At 40.0% G+C, this 15,323-nt stretch overlaps 2 protein-coding genes across 7 annotated transcripts in view; one reads left to right on the top strand and one right to left on the bottom strand.

The window, feature by feature from the left end:
* Positions 1–52: 52 nt before the first annotated feature.
* On the top strand, positions 53–3,978 carry LOC137951646 (uncharacterized). Of its 6 annotated transcripts, none has more exons than XM_068798457.1 (6): positions 53–208; positions 466–539; positions 633–712; positions 1,285–1,410; positions 2,321–2,472; positions 3,371–3,978. In XM_068798457.1, the coding sequence occupies exons 1-6, from the start codon at positions 97–99 to the stop codon at positions 3,430–3,432; spliced, it is 606 nt and encodes a 201-aa protein (XP_068654558.1). In that variant the 5' UTR covers positions 53–96; the 3' UTR covers positions 3,433–3,978. The 6 variants fall into 6 exon arrangements, with proteins under 6 accessions (XP_068654558.1, XP_068654560.1, XP_068654557.1 ...); XM_068798459.1 differs by having other exon boundaries at positions 2,321–2,468; positions 3,371–3,520; XM_068798456.1 differs by lacking the exon at positions 3,371–3,978 and adding an exon at positions 2,574–2,813.
* Positions 3,732–15,323, bottom strand: part of LOC137951255 (uncharacterized) — a 40,084-nt gene continuing 28,492 nt past the window's right edge. Inside the window, exons 15-24 of the mRNA XM_068797841.1 lie at positions 7,688–7,804; positions 7,512–7,584; positions 7,063–7,421; positions 6,424–6,738; positions 6,025–6,212; positions 5,821–5,923; positions 5,578–5,723; positions 4,759–4,838; positions 4,050–4,225; positions 3,732–3,827 (exon numbers count right to left, since the gene is read on the bottom strand). Of these exons, the coding sequence (XP_068653942.1) occupies positions 3,732–3,827; positions 4,050–4,225; positions 4,759–4,838; positions 5,578–5,723; positions 5,821–5,923; positions 6,025–6,212; positions 6,424–6,738; positions 7,063–7,421; positions 7,512–7,584; positions 7,688–7,804 (1,653 nt within the window). The remainder of the gene's footprint in view (positions 3,828–4,049; positions 4,226–4,758; positions 4,839–5,577; positions 5,724–5,820; positions 5,924–6,024; positions 6,213–6,423; positions 6,739–7,062; positions 7,422–7,511; positions 7,585–7,687; positions 7,805–15,323) is intronic.

Here is a 15,323-nt window from a genome sequence, read left to right as displayed (position 1 = left end):
CTTAGTCGGTAGACGAATCCGACCTCCTTTTTACATAGGGACTGGAGAGAAATAAAGTGGAAGCCATTGTGCGGAGGGAGAAAGTGGAGACGAAGCATGCCGAAGGATATGGAAGGCATTGCTTCTATAGCCTTGCTGCCGTCGGGTTCTATTTCAGGACATTTCATTTCGCTTCCTGATTCCGTTTGCTACGGTCTTCATGGCACCGGTATGCCTCTAATACATTCTTATTACAATGTGTTTGGAAGAAGAAAAATATTCGTTGTAAAGAGAATCAGTTGTTAGTGTTTCATGAAATTGTCAGTGATATTGGCTGATTAGGTTGACGAGGTCTAGAATTCAGTCGCAGTAACTTCTAATACGATCTTTTAAGAGATTGGACTTTACTGATTCTGCTAATAAAATACGGGGAATGTTTTTAACGCATATAATTGCTTACCTTGCTTCTCACTTTGGGTAAAAAAGAATTGGCTTGCGAGAGGGAATGCAGCAGAGGGGAAGATTATCGCTTTATCAAGCTGACCATCTTCGACTATGCTGTAAGACCCCTTCGACATTTTTTACTTAATAACTTTTTGTAGTGTAACGTACTTTTATTGTGATTAACCATTGTGAAATTTGGCTTGTAACAGAGCAAGAGAGAACGGGCAGTTGTAGTGGAGTGCAGAGGTCATGATGCTGCTCGCTTCCGCAATGTTGATCATGCCCATGGGTAATTAATTCATCTTTCTTCTGTACAGCTGTTTTCTGTTCAACTGTGTAGGGTATAAGCATTTTTTTAAATATGATAAACGCAAATGTGACTAGAGCGATAAGAAAGAGTTCTGTGCCAAAAAATAAACTGAACCTTGAAGAGTAACATTTCAACTCCAGAATTTCATGTTAGTAATGTTGTTTGATTGAATATAATAAGTAACGTTGTTTGATCAATAATAGCTTGAAAGTTCCAAGAATTGAGGTCATATTTGGTAGCTTAACCCTGAATAATTTGGAGCATGAAGACAATCAAATGAGTAGAATGGAGTCAGTTGTACCTTCGATAGCCAGTTTCATTTGATCTCTCGAATATTAATGACAAAGTTATTTAGCATTCTAGATCTTACTTTTTATTCCAGTTATTCATGAACTGGTGCATGTGAACCTTGTTGATTTAGGTCTTAATGTTTGGTACTTTTATTTGAACTCTTAAGTAGAATGATCCACATTAACTTGTATTGCTTTGTCATTGCAGTCTGGATTAGATCTTATATCTTGTCTTATGACAAACTACACAGTGCATTGCAGGGCGTTTGCTTACACCAGTATCATAAGAACCAATCAATCTGAAGGCCTGGTTGGAGCCCCAAGACATCATACTATAAGTAATAATGATGACAACAATAATTATGACAATAACAATAGGGAAAAGAGGTTGGTCTCTAGTCCAGCCAAATATGAATTCTTCTTTGAAAAAGTTGCTCTATTTACATGAATTCCATCTACTTTATTGTATTTACAATAATGCCATTATATCCATTAAAAACTAATACAAATTATAAAAAATCTCAAAATAAATGAATGCCTAGGATAATAAATGAATAGAGAAAAAGTAAAATTCAATTTTAAGTCATTAAAATGAAAATTGGGTGAACCTAAGCTTATATGAACTTATATCTACACCTTTTTTTCCCAATAACAATGATGATTCAAATGCCTTATAAGTTTACATGTATTTCAGATGTGACAGAGACTCTTTTCCCATGTTATGGCACAACTTCAAATGTGGCATGATACGTAGTGGCCATATTTTTGGTTCGAATACTGTGTTTTAGTCCTTTTTCCGAGTTTGAGATTCCAGTTTTAAAAGCAAGGTTCAAGTCAACAAAACTGGATTGGTTCAGTGAAAGGTCTCATGCCAGGTTAATTGCTAAGATGTACAAATCAGTTCATTGGCTCAATGACCAACAGAGTGGGGGGAGGGTGGTGTTTATAGTGTGAGGTCTTGATTTCAAGTCTTTATCTGTGTGAGAATCAGAAAGGGCCTCGTCAGGCCCAGTTTTAAAGGCATTGGATTATACACCTGATTATCTAATTGCATATCATTTTACTTGCTATGAACTTTTCCTTCTGTGGGATGATTAGGGAGATCCTGTGGGTTAGTTTTTCTTATCATTTGAGTTTAAGAAATATACAACATGGATATTCTTTTTATATGGATCATAGATGATCAAATAGGTTGCACCTGCTCTCACTAGCATCAAAATGTGTTGGAGCATTTATTACCACTTTTTATATGTCAATTTCAGAATATATAAAATTAAATATAGTTATTTGATTGCAGATGGGAAAAGGATGTTGTTGGAATGGTTGAGCAGAAGCATGAGAAACAGAAAATTCTGATATCTTTTGAGTGTGAAACACTGAAAGCTGACATGGCAGCAGACGATCATATCAGAAAGTTTATGCCAAATGTATCAGGACTTGATGCTGTAGGTGAGCAGACCTTCCTTTTTTTTGCATTTCAATTTTCAGCATTATTTTTTTTTGAAACAAGTACTCAGCATTATTATACAGAAGTACCACCGTAATTGCAGAGGAATCCCGTCCTTCAGTGAATAGGAGTTGTTCATGTCACTTGATTGGTGATATGTGCTGCATTAGATGGATGAGACCTTGAATGACCTAGTACAACCTACTTGATGAGGATCAGGCTGAAACTCCAGAGACTACAGTACTGAAAGGGTGGAAACTTTAAAGCTTATCTGACTTGTTGAGAGACAGTTTAAGCTGGTGGTTTCCTTTTTTAGTTATATTCCACAAAATTTAAAAATAAAGTTTGGATATTAAAAATTTAAAAGTAAAGTTGTAGATTTGTACCAATGGCATGCAAAACAGGTTCCTCTAAAACAGGTTCCTCTCAGTTCAATAGACATTTCTTTTTGCATTTGAGATATTGGATCTCAAAGTCTGACAAAATATGTAGGCTTTGACCGCAGCTATGCATGGTTCATGGTTTCCTCTAAGTTCAGTTAGCTGAAAGCAAATTTCATATTTGGTCATCAAACTCATAATGGTTTCAGACATTTGGCTTCAGCAAAAAACTCAATACCGGAGAAACTACAGAAAATTTTACTCTGCTCATTGGCAAATGGTATCATTGATTTATAGAGTGAGAAGACCATGTGACAGCATAGTTATATCATGAGAATTTTCAGTCTGAACTGATTCTTGTAGTAGCACATCCACATCAAACCATCTGTCATAGGGATATTTTTCTTTAACGATAGGAAAAACTTTTTATATGTCAGAAATATTTACAACCCTTGAAATTGCTTCGGTACAAACACCCATCACTGTTTCTTACTATCTCCTATATTCGTGCAATTTGCAGTGAATGTTGGACGGATGAGCATGTCTGGCTTGGACTTTGAATCTGAGGATGAATCCAAATAATGATACTGTGCTGATGTTAAAGAAGATCAAATTTAAGATACTGTCTATCACATCATTGGCTATTGCAAAAGATGAATATTTCTGCAGTGTACAAATGATACAGAATTTTACACTTCTCTTACCCCTAGATAACGTTAATTTTCCAATTGATAGTTAGAGATAATGCCAGTTAAATGCCATCCCCACGAGTTACATTAAGTACAAAAATTTCACAACACAGGATAAAGTGCTCCCAGCAGTGGTCAGCGAAGCAATGCCAATTAAAGCCTTTTTAACATTGTTCTGGAATTGAGTATGCTTCATTGGATTTGCTCTGTGTTTTGGTCTCCAGAATATGCACTGCCAGGTACTCTGATCAACAGTTCATCTTCATTGCCCTCCAGACAAACTTGGCCCTAAGACATCAGGTCCGTGTACCGTCACAAACATAATATTAACAATTTTCAATGTGTCTGAGCATCCATCTGTATATATATGTACACGTGCTTGTGTTTACCAGGAAATTTACAGATTATTAGGGAGTTGGTACTCAACAGTCTTGATATTAACACCCTTTAGTAAAATAACAGAGAACTGTTTGCTATAAAGTTCTAAGCAGAAAGATTCAATGATATTACCTCCACGTTAGGAATTGTCTCCATCTCTGTTGGGTTTTGTTGAAGCTCCTTGATCACACTTTTTAGCTGCTCTTTGGCCTTGATTCTCATTAACCGTCTTTCTGCCTGTTGAGCTGCAGTGACCTCTGAATGACAAGCCACACAGAGAGTCCTCATGTTTTCCAGTCTGCATTCACCTGTAGCAGAAGTTGAAATTATGTACAAAGAAAAGAAAAACAGAGGAGAAGATAGGTCAAAAACGATTGGCTGTTGGCTTGAACGATAAGAAACTTTGAGAGAGGAAGCAAAGCTATCAGATCGGTCTATATGACTTCCTGCTTATAATTGCTCTTAGTTCAGACAGCTCACTCAAAAGCATTCTAACAGGAGTGCAAGACCTACCTTTTTTCAATAAAATGGCAGATAATCTTTTCCTTTTACTTTTTTTTTAGTGGTTTGTGCAAGGGATAATGAACTTGGCTCTTTCATGTCATGGCTGGCCAGTCAAATTAGTGTCTAGATAAACTATGACAAAATGAAATCAATATACTGATTTCAGCGTCAGGGCTGACAAATGGTTTTTTATCTGGTAGAACTTTTCAAGTGACTTAAAAAAAAATATCATATCTTGCTCAATTTTGTTTAATCAGATAGAATTGTTATAAAAAAATGCTTTACGCCTATAAAGCAAACGAAAATAAGAGTCTGAATTAAGTGTTTGGCTTCAAACCTCCGCCTTCAAATACAGGTACCATATGGTCTGCATGCCACGCATTGCCCTGAGTGGGTTCATATATGAGCCTCTCAAGCCTGCAAGTCATCAAGCATTATCGTCAAACAATAGCTAGAGATAATGCTAACGTTAATTTACATAGTTGCAATTATAACAGCCATAATTTTTTTTCTCATGATATGCAATCATGTGGACCATCGCTACTTCTTTCAGATTCACTGTTTGTCATTTCATGAAATAATAGGTCCAACCTTTAATCACATTTAACAGAATATCAACAACAAATTGGAAGTTAGGAAGTTGGGAGAAGATTAAGTGGAGGGAGTGTGTACCATTAAGTAGGGGATTAACACAGATATAAGAATTAGCAGACTACAATCCCCAATAAACTGTGTTTGTGCAAGTGTAGGAGTGTGTGTTTGTTCTCCATGTCAAAAGTACTTTTCCTCCATCCGTTGCCATGCAAACCTATTCTTTCCCCCCATATTTCACTCCATTTCTTTCATTAAAACTCCATTAAACTTCTATTAGAGAAACTTTTATTTCAGTTTAGTTTTGAATTTTCCAGAATTTTTCTCATGGCACTGCATGGTGGCCATTTTGCTGCAGTTCTGTGCTCAGACCTGATCATCAAGCTGAGCTAAGAACTCTGAAAAAATAAAGAAAAAATGTAAGCAGGAAATTTTCCTTGTTCAAGTCATGATATGTTTTAAAGCAACTAGAACAGTTCAAATATGAAGAAACTTTGACAAGATATTCCAATTCATGTTGTTCAGCTATCTTTTCTGGATCTATAAGGAACACGTTTTCGCTTACAGTTTTTTGTTTCTTGCCACCTTTGGAGCCACTTTTTCTATGTGCTCCCTGCGCCTTTCAATTGATAAAGGCCTAATGTACTGCACAAGTTTATGGCAATCTAGCTTGCACTGAGTACAAACACCGAACTCAATTTGAAAGAGTGCCTGTAAACCAAACACAGCATACCAATATTTAGGAGAGACTAGTTAGGCACAAATATGATCAATCAATAGTTTGTCACAATATGATATTAAATTTTACCTCCCTGAGGTATCGTTGACTGGTTCTTATCCGATATTCTTCATAGCAGTTCAAATTGCAAAATAGATCTTCAAAGAATTGAGGAGTTTTAGCAACGCTTCCACTGTCAAAACATTGAAATAGATCAAATCAAAACAGAATAGATCAAATGCAAAATTAAAGTCACAAATTATTATATCTCATTTTTCAATGAATGCTACTTACCAGCATGGAGATTGACAAAGTTTACACAGTGGTTCATTTTTTAAGGACCAAGCCTGTAAGTACTCCTTCTCCCCCCTTTTAGACCCTTTCTGAAGCAAGATCTTCTTCCAAACAGCATTTTCTGGCAGAGGATTGCTTATCTCATCCAATGGTGTAACTCGCCTCTTGCTTCCACCTTTTAGTAATCCCTGCAAAGTTATTATTAGCACAAGTATTGATACATGTGAACATACTTTCTGTGATGAATCTAAAGAAGAATGTTGTTACGATGTTCACACCTTTAGCTAAAAAAGTTTCATGCCATTCACCATTACCTGCTCCAACTATTTCATAAATATAATAGCTGGTTACGTTAAAGACCTTAAAAATATAGGTAGCTACTTTCTAGCAAGGCGATACCTTTGATCCATGGTTGAGATTTTGTTTCAAATAGCAGAGCTCAAGTTCTAAAGGAAGTTGTAAAGGCTTGCCACGTAGTTTCTTCTGTTCAATGGGTCTTAGATTATTCCACTCCTTGATGAATTCTAGCAAAACATTCCTGCATGCTGAATTTTCCTTTAAGAGTTTTGGAGTTGTTTCTTTGTCTGCATTAATTAGAGAAGAAAGTGATGACTCAAGCTCCTCCTGCCGAAAGTTCTCAAGTAATGGTCTTGGTCTTGAATCTTTGCCAACAATGCAAGCATACAAGTGCACTCGCCCGGTGTATTGGCTCACCTATAGTGTAGAAAAAGCAAAGAAGATGAGCATACTTCCAAGTAGATTACATACATAAATATTGTCATATTATGGACATAGCATGATCTGTACATTATTCTTCAGTTTCATGCCAACCTATCCAATTGTCAGGTGAACTTAGCTACAATAAAAAGATCCACAAATACCATCTAATTTAACTTGAAAAATATGGGCCACTAGGATCTAGGGAGAATGAAATTCCCGACATGGCATGTACTCATCATTGCAAGCACTTTTGATAAAATAGCAATTGATACTCTCAGATATTGATAATAAGATAAGAAAATCATTAAGGGTTCTCACCTCAAATCGAAGAGAATCAGCTTGAATGAAGTCATCTACCTCAGCAGCAGTTGCTGTCCGGTTTTCTGTATTATGCTCAGTTGAATTTACTGAAAGTGTTTCTGAAAATTTTGGCTCTTCATTTGATAAAAAGCAAGTTTTGCATTCTGTAGTCACCATCAAATCTTTTTTGTAAGTGTTAATATCTGCATTACATGTGGAAGTGATCTCTACAGCATTCATTTTACTCATCTGCAATGATGAAGTTACTGGAACTTCTTGGGAGGAGCAACTAATGTCATGAGCAGCCGCTAGCTCAGGAGATTCACCATTCACCTCAGAAACCAAAGCATATGTTTTGGTATCACATGTCCCCAAATCTTCAAGACGAGAAATGCAGGCTCAGCATTAGAACTGCTGGTTCAAATGCAGCATAGCCAAAAATTTAGATACCTAAGCTAAAGGTTTACCTGGAATAAAGTTGCCTGCCATCTCTGGAGCATCAACCCCTTCAACCTGTGAAACTATGCTCCTCGAGGAACACTATACAAAAGTTAAATGATTAGGGATTTTCCAGAAATCAAGAAAATTCAAGAAAAAATAACCAAGTAAGAAAGAGGAAACCAATTAAAATTTCTGAGTCCACCTGCTGGAATTTATTGGTTTGTCTTGCACAGTTTTTGCCATCTGTGATCCGAGCTTCTGCTCCAGTGTCACTCTTTTGTGATTGTGCAATTTGAGACAGATTATAGATCTTATCAACCTAGCAACCAATTACATATAAAGAAACTTGTAAACTTAAGAAAAAAATTCTAGAACCAAATAAACAAAGAAGACTATGCCATATCATGACTAATCTAACTTATAGAAATCAAAGACAATATGTTATTGCGAAGGACTCACACATAGGGGTGGCATCAAGCCGAGCCGAGCCCGAACCTGCCTATGTTCAAGCCGAGCTTGATTTAAATATTTCGAATTCGAGCTCGAGCCGACCCTAACCTCTAGCCTAAAATTGCTATCGAGCTCGAGCCCAATAATTTTAACCGAGTTCGAGCTGAGCTCAAGCTTCAACATACATTTAAAACTTTTCAAAAAATATATATCAAATAAATTGTATATAAAATTATGTGTGAAGTTGGATCCAAGCTCCATCCCAAAATGACTAGCCCTTGCCGTCACAACCGAAGTGAGCCCACCTGCCGCAAATTCCACAGTTCACCCAGTCACCAGCCGCGCTACTATGACAAAGCAAGCAGCACTCGCCATCAAATCAACAGGGCATTGAGGCCATCCTCCAGTGACCCCAGTAAACAAGCATCCAGAGTACATGGGGCCCCACAAACTAGAAACCTCATGTTCGTCTCATCATCATATATCTTAATTTCAAGAAGTGCAGTGGGTGAATCTTCATCTTCTTCACCTGTAACCTTTTCTAGCAGAGTAATATTAATTTTTGGAGGCTCTCCTAGCAAGCGTGGTCCTGGTTTACCGCCAACCTTATGGCTTTTAGATGATGAGACTTAGGGAGAATAAAGCAAAAGCAAAAAAACCATCTCTGCCTATTTCTCAAAATTAGCTTCTCTTATTCCTGACAACAACTAAACTACACTAACACTTAAAAAGCAAACAAGAATAGAAATTCCACTCGTTCGGTCTCTTTACTTACCAAAGCTCTGTTTTGTCCTTCTCCGTCCATTCTCACAAGAGAAGTAACAAAAGCGAACGATTTTTTTTTCTTTAATTTTCTCTTCTTTTCTCCTTTCCATTTTGTTTTACCTCCATACGAGATCAAGATGCAGCGATTTTGTGTCTCATCGTTCAAATAATTTTTTGGCTTTCTTTTCTCCTTTTTCTATCCTTCTCAGCATTGCTGAATCTGCAAAAGCTGAAAGGTTTTCTGTTTGCAAAAATCGCTCATCTTTCGCCTCTTGAGCTCCAATCTCACAGTACTGGTTTTCTCACTTTTCGAGCTCGAGCAATGGCGATCCAGGACACATACAGGGGTCTCTGAATTGTACAGCGTGTCAAACGTTGAGTCGTAACCGTCCATGACTACTTCTTGCATTTCGGAGAAGCAATCAAACAATTGTTTCTCACACAATACAGCCTAACAGATGCATGGGCAAGCTGAAATGCATCCCATGTATGACTACAAGAACTTTGCGTAACTGAGAAGAACGCTTGACGAAAATGAGAAGCTGCATAACTTGAAAATGATTTTCTCTAGTATATTACATAAGAATCCCTTTTACATGAAGAATCTCAGCCAATTTTTCACCATTCGGGATCTCCAAGTAAACCATGGACGGAACCTTCGGCTCAAAGAGCCCAGCGATGGCTTCAGAAGTAGATATGTTCACTCCACCCCACACCAACGGTCCAATTTCTTCCTCGTTCGGAAGTCGCTTTCCTTGTAAGTAAACAAAATTAGAATCACGTGAGTCTAAAGAATGCCGGAATTCATCAATACCCGGATTATTTAGAGTCTAGACCTCCAACCGGCCCAAAGAAACGAGCACTGGAAAAGGATAGAATTGCTGTCCATCTTCCTGATTGGGTTTTCATTCATCGGGAGTTTTTCCACAAAAGACAGCAAGGAGACTACAGGTCTACTTAGGAGTACCTTGTGGCTGAAACATCCTGCATACATGACACCCGGCCGCAGAGGTGAGGGGGTCAAGAAAGACCACTTGGAAACTCAAAGACCACCTCCAACCGATCACCAAAATCGAAGCTCCAATGCATCACTTTTTTCCCTCATAAAACGCAATTTGCAACTAAAATCAGAGACAAGGCTTCGGTACCCACTCCAGTAACAACTTCGCTTGAAGGAAGAAGGAGAAAAGCACAAATTAGAAAGGCAAAGGACCCCAACTAAAAACAAAATCAAAACCCTAAGTCGTCCATGAAGACGATCAGCAAAATCCCGTCCAACACCGACAACTTCAATTGCGCTGTCCGAGAACAGCAAGGAGAACAATCGATCGTCAAATATTGCCACTCCACTTGCTTGATGCTCAAACAAAGTAGAAACCGCGAGCCCGGTGGCCAGCCTAGGGACAATCCGTAAACAACGTGTAGCAAACTAGAAAAATAACTACCTGGATGAAAATTCCAAAAGAAGCATAACCTGCCGAAGAGATTATCGGGAAATCATGAGCTCGGAGCACAAAACCGAAAAATTACCCACGACATAGGGGAAAGGGGGAATAAATCAGGAACCCAGAGGAGGAAACGAAGAAAAGCAAAAGAGGGAGAACGATGGATATGAAGACCAAAAATCCCCCATTTCCGATGAATCCCCGCTGACGGACAGCGATTTTGATCTATAATCCACGATTTCAGCGAGAAAATCGTGTTGAGATGGCATGGAAACGGCAGAGAAGGCATGGAAATGGCAGAGATGGAATGGAAGAGAGTCCCACAATGCAACTCTCTTCTTGGTCCCGAGACTCCCGAAATCCCAAATCCCCCGAATCCCGCCGCTCGTTAAATTAATGAGTCGGCTCGCGAGCCGTCGAACCGTCGAGTCGAACCTAGATTAGATCGAGCTCGGCAAGTTAATTTAAATGAGCCGATCCCGGATCTCAAGCTCGAGAGATACCGAATCGAACCGAGCCGGCACCGAGCCGGCTTAGTTCGAAGCCACCCCTACTCACACAGATTTGAGAAAACTGGACTACCCCATCACAGCTCCCCACCCCTGAGAATGCCAATCCTGTCCCTGTTTTATTTGGTTGTTTCTTTGCTAGCTAGCATTGATACTTTATTAAGAAGCAAAACCTTGAGGAAGAGACTAGAATGTTGACTACAAGCTCCTTGGCTATACTGAATTTAGTGAAGGCAATGACTTCTAGTAACAAAGAACTGACTAAATAGTCCAAGACCTTCCAAAATAATGCTTCAGCATCCGTAGAATGAAGCTTTTCCTTTCATCCCTTTCATCCAAAAAATTACTACCAAGAATCATCTTCTGTTTTTTTGAGAAAGGGATGAATTTATTAAAACCAAAGAGCAAAAAAAAAAAGATTAGGCAGGCTTCCCACTTACAAGAAGGGCATGGAGAGAGGTCCCCTGCTTAGCATAACCATTCGCAACAGAATTTGCAGATCTAGGCACATGAGACCAAATGGAATAGTACACATCCCAATTATGCTACATCGGAGAAGAAGGAGAGGAGAACCATCCAACAATCACCGCAGAGTCTCCCTCAATGTGGAGCAGCCCGGAGAAATGCTCTCGGAAGATGATGAGTTCTTTGAGGGCCTAAAGCTCGGCAGTAGTGGAGTCAAAAATGCCCATAGGTCGTGAATAAGATATGAGCTTGTTACCACCTGAATCATGGAAAACGCCGCTGAAGCCCGCTATGCCAGGATTGCCGAGAGAACTACCATCAAAATCCATCTTGATGAAGCCCAGATTAAGGGGTTGCCACTCCTGCATAGCGGGAGGCTCCCATCTGAGCAATGATATTTCAGTCATCTCTGAGCAAGAGCCCAGAGAGAGCAGAAAATTCCTTCCTGGAATGGAGCCAAGAGGAGATGAGGCCAGTAATCGAGGAGATAACCCAATCACGAGATAGATGCTTGGCGTTGAAGCGGCTATTGTTGCATTCCATCCAAATGCCCAAGGGATGAAGGCAACACAAGCGGAAATGATCATCCTTCCCAATTTAGGAAGGGGAACACCAAGAAGCAAGAGCCCAACCGAGAGGATGTCATTCGGCAAGCAAAGCTGAAGCCCAAATCAACTAAGGATGTTCATCCACACGGACCAAGAAAAGGGGCATGAGGTGCACACTGAGATTACCATGGCAATAAAGGTGAGGTGCACACTGAGATTACCATGGCGATGAAGGTGAGTGCAGTGAGAATTCTATTGAGCCTGAAACTACATAGGAAGAATTTAACCTTCAAGGAGCAGAGAGACACCAAATAAGAGCCACCTCATGGTTAGAAGTTATCGCGGTCCACCCCTTGATGAGGGTGTAGGCAGAGGAGACAAAAAACATACCACTAGCCTCTGGTCACCAGATCATCGAATCATCCAAAGCATCATGAGGCCTAGAAGAGGAAATCACCTCCAACAAGCAAGAAGCAAGAAGGGCATCTGCATCATCAAGACCCCAACATAACCGAAGACCCCACGCTCCCAAACCTCAAGCATCCACAACCGACAGCTAACACTACGTGGAGGCCCGCCATATGCTACCGAAGGAAGCCTTCAAAGGCCACGAACTAACCCACCAATCCTCCTAGAAGCGGATCGAGCAACCATTACCAATGTAGAGGCAAATGCCCGAGTGGAACAGTGAGAGGAGAGGAAATATAGCTCTCCATACTGAAGATAGGGCAGCTCTCCTCCCTCCCGAGGTCCACCACGTCTCATGCCAATTAAGCTTGAATGACACCATTGATCTTCAAATGTTGTTGCCGGCAATGTTGAATTTTCAGATCCATTTGAGGAGGAGGGCCATATTCATATCCTTGGTGAGCCGAACACGCAAGCCTTCTTTAGATTTGGAATTGCAGACATCCTTCCAACCCACCAGATGATACGCCAAAGGAAACTCCTCATCAAATTGTCAATTTGGTGGCAAATCGAAGCGGGGCAATGCATAAACGAGAAGAAATAAGTTGGGATACCAGCCAAACAAGATTTGAGAAGGGAAACCCCCAACTTTAGAGAGGCACGACTCCTCCAAGTAGCCAAACGAGATTCCAACCTCTCAATAAATGGGCTCTATAGGTCCTTGTTGATGCAAGATGTGAAGAGGGGGAGACTGAGGTAGGTGGCCAAAAGTGTAGAAAAAGAGCAACCCGAGAGATCCGCAATGGAACAAAGTTCCTCCGAGTTGATGTTAAACCCCAATAAAGTGGTCTTCTACCAATTAACTTTCTGCCCTAAAGCAATCTCAAAAAAACCCAACAAAGCCTTGACCTTCATAATATAATCCAAAGATCCAACCCCGAATAATAGAGTATCATCCACATACTGAAGGAGGGGAACATTGAAAGCGTCAATGTTGCTGATCGGCTCCAGCCAGCCAACCTCCTTAGCCTTGTAGGTCATAGCCGAGAGGAGCTCAACCACAATATTGAATAAGAGGAGGGAAAGCAGATCCCCCTATCGAATTCCCTTGGATCCCTTAAAAAACAAACAGTCCCATTAATAAGGAGGGAGGAGGCTGAAGAGATGCATGTTCTCATCCAAAACCTCCAATGGTTGACAAATCCCATCTAGCCCAAAAGATCATCCAAAAGGACCCAATTAACCTTGTTGAAAACCTTCTCAAGGTTCAACTTCAGCGCAAAGTGAGGGATGCTAGAGCGGGAGTAATGATCAAAAAGTTTATGTGCTGCCATGGAGGAGTCCAAAATGTTCCTTCCCCTAAGGAATGTACCTTGCCCATGATGGATGACCAAGGGAAGGAAGGCCTTCAAACGCAGAGTGAGGAGCCGAGCAATAATTTTGTAAGAGCTGGAGATGAGACTGATGAGGCAGAAGTCACCTGGTTGCTCAACATTAGCCTTCTTCGAGACTAAGGCAATAAAGGAAACCCCCATGCTTCTGAAAGTAATGTCATCTTTGTGGAAGCCCCGAACCATGCTAGATATGTCTTGTTTAATAATGGGCCAAGCTCTGCGGTAGAAATCCTCGTTAAAACCATCTCAATCTCCATATCAGAGAAGGGAAGCTCCAGGAATGAGGCAGCAACAGAGATCCCAAGAATCACCTTCTAGTACTAGAAAACCAAGAGAACCCTCTTTCTAGAGCTTTATTCCTTGGATGAGGTAGCGAAGAGTTCATATCCTTAACAAATGAGGATGGCCCTCCAGTATGATCTCAAATAACACCTCCACAACCAGCCAGGCCTTCGATTTCCTTCAATCACCAGTCAAAGTCAAGGCATGAAAGCAAAAAGGTGCTTATAGTGGTTGATAGACCGTCATTGAAGATATAGTAAGTCACCAAAAGCACTTAATAGATGGAGCTTACAAAACTCTTTTTTAATCATCAGCTGCACGGATCACTTGTTGAAATATGTATCCAGGGGCATTATGGTCATTTTTACCATATGTGTTACCCCTCCTAGGTTAGATGTTTTAAAGATTTTATTAGATTCATTTTGCTACTATTTTATCAACATCTAATATGTAATAAGTGGGTTAAAAGGTGTTTAGAGGCAAGGGTTAATTTAGCTCATTGATATATTTATATTTAAGTGATTTAATAAAAGGAGTAACGGATTGAATTTAGACCCCTGACTGCTGCTGCTGTTGTCTCGTGCAGCTTTCCCTCTTCTTTCCTCTCTTCTTCTCTCTATTCTACACAATAATCTTTAACTTCTACCTCACTCATAGTCTTCCTTGGGCACAATACTCCTGTATATTCACCAACACCCAAGATGCTCCCTAGAGTGCAACTAGTTGCAGTCAGATTTTGGCAGGCTTGTTGTTTCCCTGTATATATTCCCTAGATGTCATTTGCCTTCTTTTAGTGCAAGATTTGTCAGCCACCAAGTATGTTGACCCCTGTAAAAGCACTTCTAGTGTGCGTATGCCTTTGCTCGCTTCCAACCCCTTAACAGTATCTCATTCTTTCTTATAGCAGCCTTTCAATCCACCAAGATTATGCTCATTTCACTTTGTAACTGCCCTTTTAAGATACAGTTTCATACATAGCTGAACATTTTGGGTTTTCCATTAAGTACATAATTGAACATTTTTAGGCTTCTTAACCAAATACCCAACTTCCTTTTGGGTGGGAGCCCATGGCGCCTATTACGACTTGGGGCTATATGGGTATTAGGTTCTTTTATATGTGGGCTTGTTAATGAATAATCCCACATGGGTTACTAAGTACAAAAATCTTGAGTTTATTAGTTGGGAAAGAGGTTTCCTAAGTTGGCTAGTCATTTTGGGATAGGCCTCGGACCCAACTTCGCATGGTATCAGAGCAGGTACTCATATGTGGGCATACACCTAAATTATATACTGGTAGAGCCACAAAAGAAGGCCTACACGTGAGGGAGAGTGTCAAGGAATAGTCCCACATGGATTAGTGAGTACCAAGATCTTGAGTTTATTAGTTGGAAAAGAGGTTTCCTAAGTTGGCTAATCATTTTGGGGCGGGCCTTGGACCCAACCTTACATGGTATCAAAGCAAGTACTCATATGCGGCCCTACACCCAAATTATCCACTTGTAAAGCTACAAAAAAGAGGACCTACACCTAAAAATTATCCACTTGTAGAGCCATAAAAGAGGATCTACACCT

Source organism: Aristolochia californica, unplaced genomic scaffold (assembly GCF_029961685.1).
Source record: "Aristolochia californica isolate CCGP_79_NKW_82.1479 unplaced genomic scaffold, dmAriCali1.0.hap1 SCAF_15, whole genome shotgun sequence".
Taxonomy (NCBI): Eukaryota; Viridiplantae; Streptophyta; class Magnoliopsida; order Piperales; family Aristolochiaceae; genus Aristolochia; species Aristolochia californica.
The sequence above is the reverse complement of the archived record's forward strand: the minus strand, read 5'-3'. Positions and strand labels throughout refer to the sequence as shown.

Bases quoted from the DNA above. Each gene is read 5' to 3' on its own strand.
- LOC137951646 (XM_068798456.1), top strand. From the start codon at position 97: ATGCCGAAGGATATGGAAGGCATTGCTTCTATAGCCTTGCTGCCGTCG. The intron at 540-632 runs GTAAGACCCCTT...GGCTTGTAACAG, and splicing joins TGACCATCTTCGACTATGCT to AGCAAGAGAGAACGGGCAGT. The intron at 2,473-2,573 runs GTGAGCAGACCT...CCGTAATTGCAG, and splicing joins ATCAGGACTTGATGCTGTAG to AGGAATCCCGTCCTTCAGTG.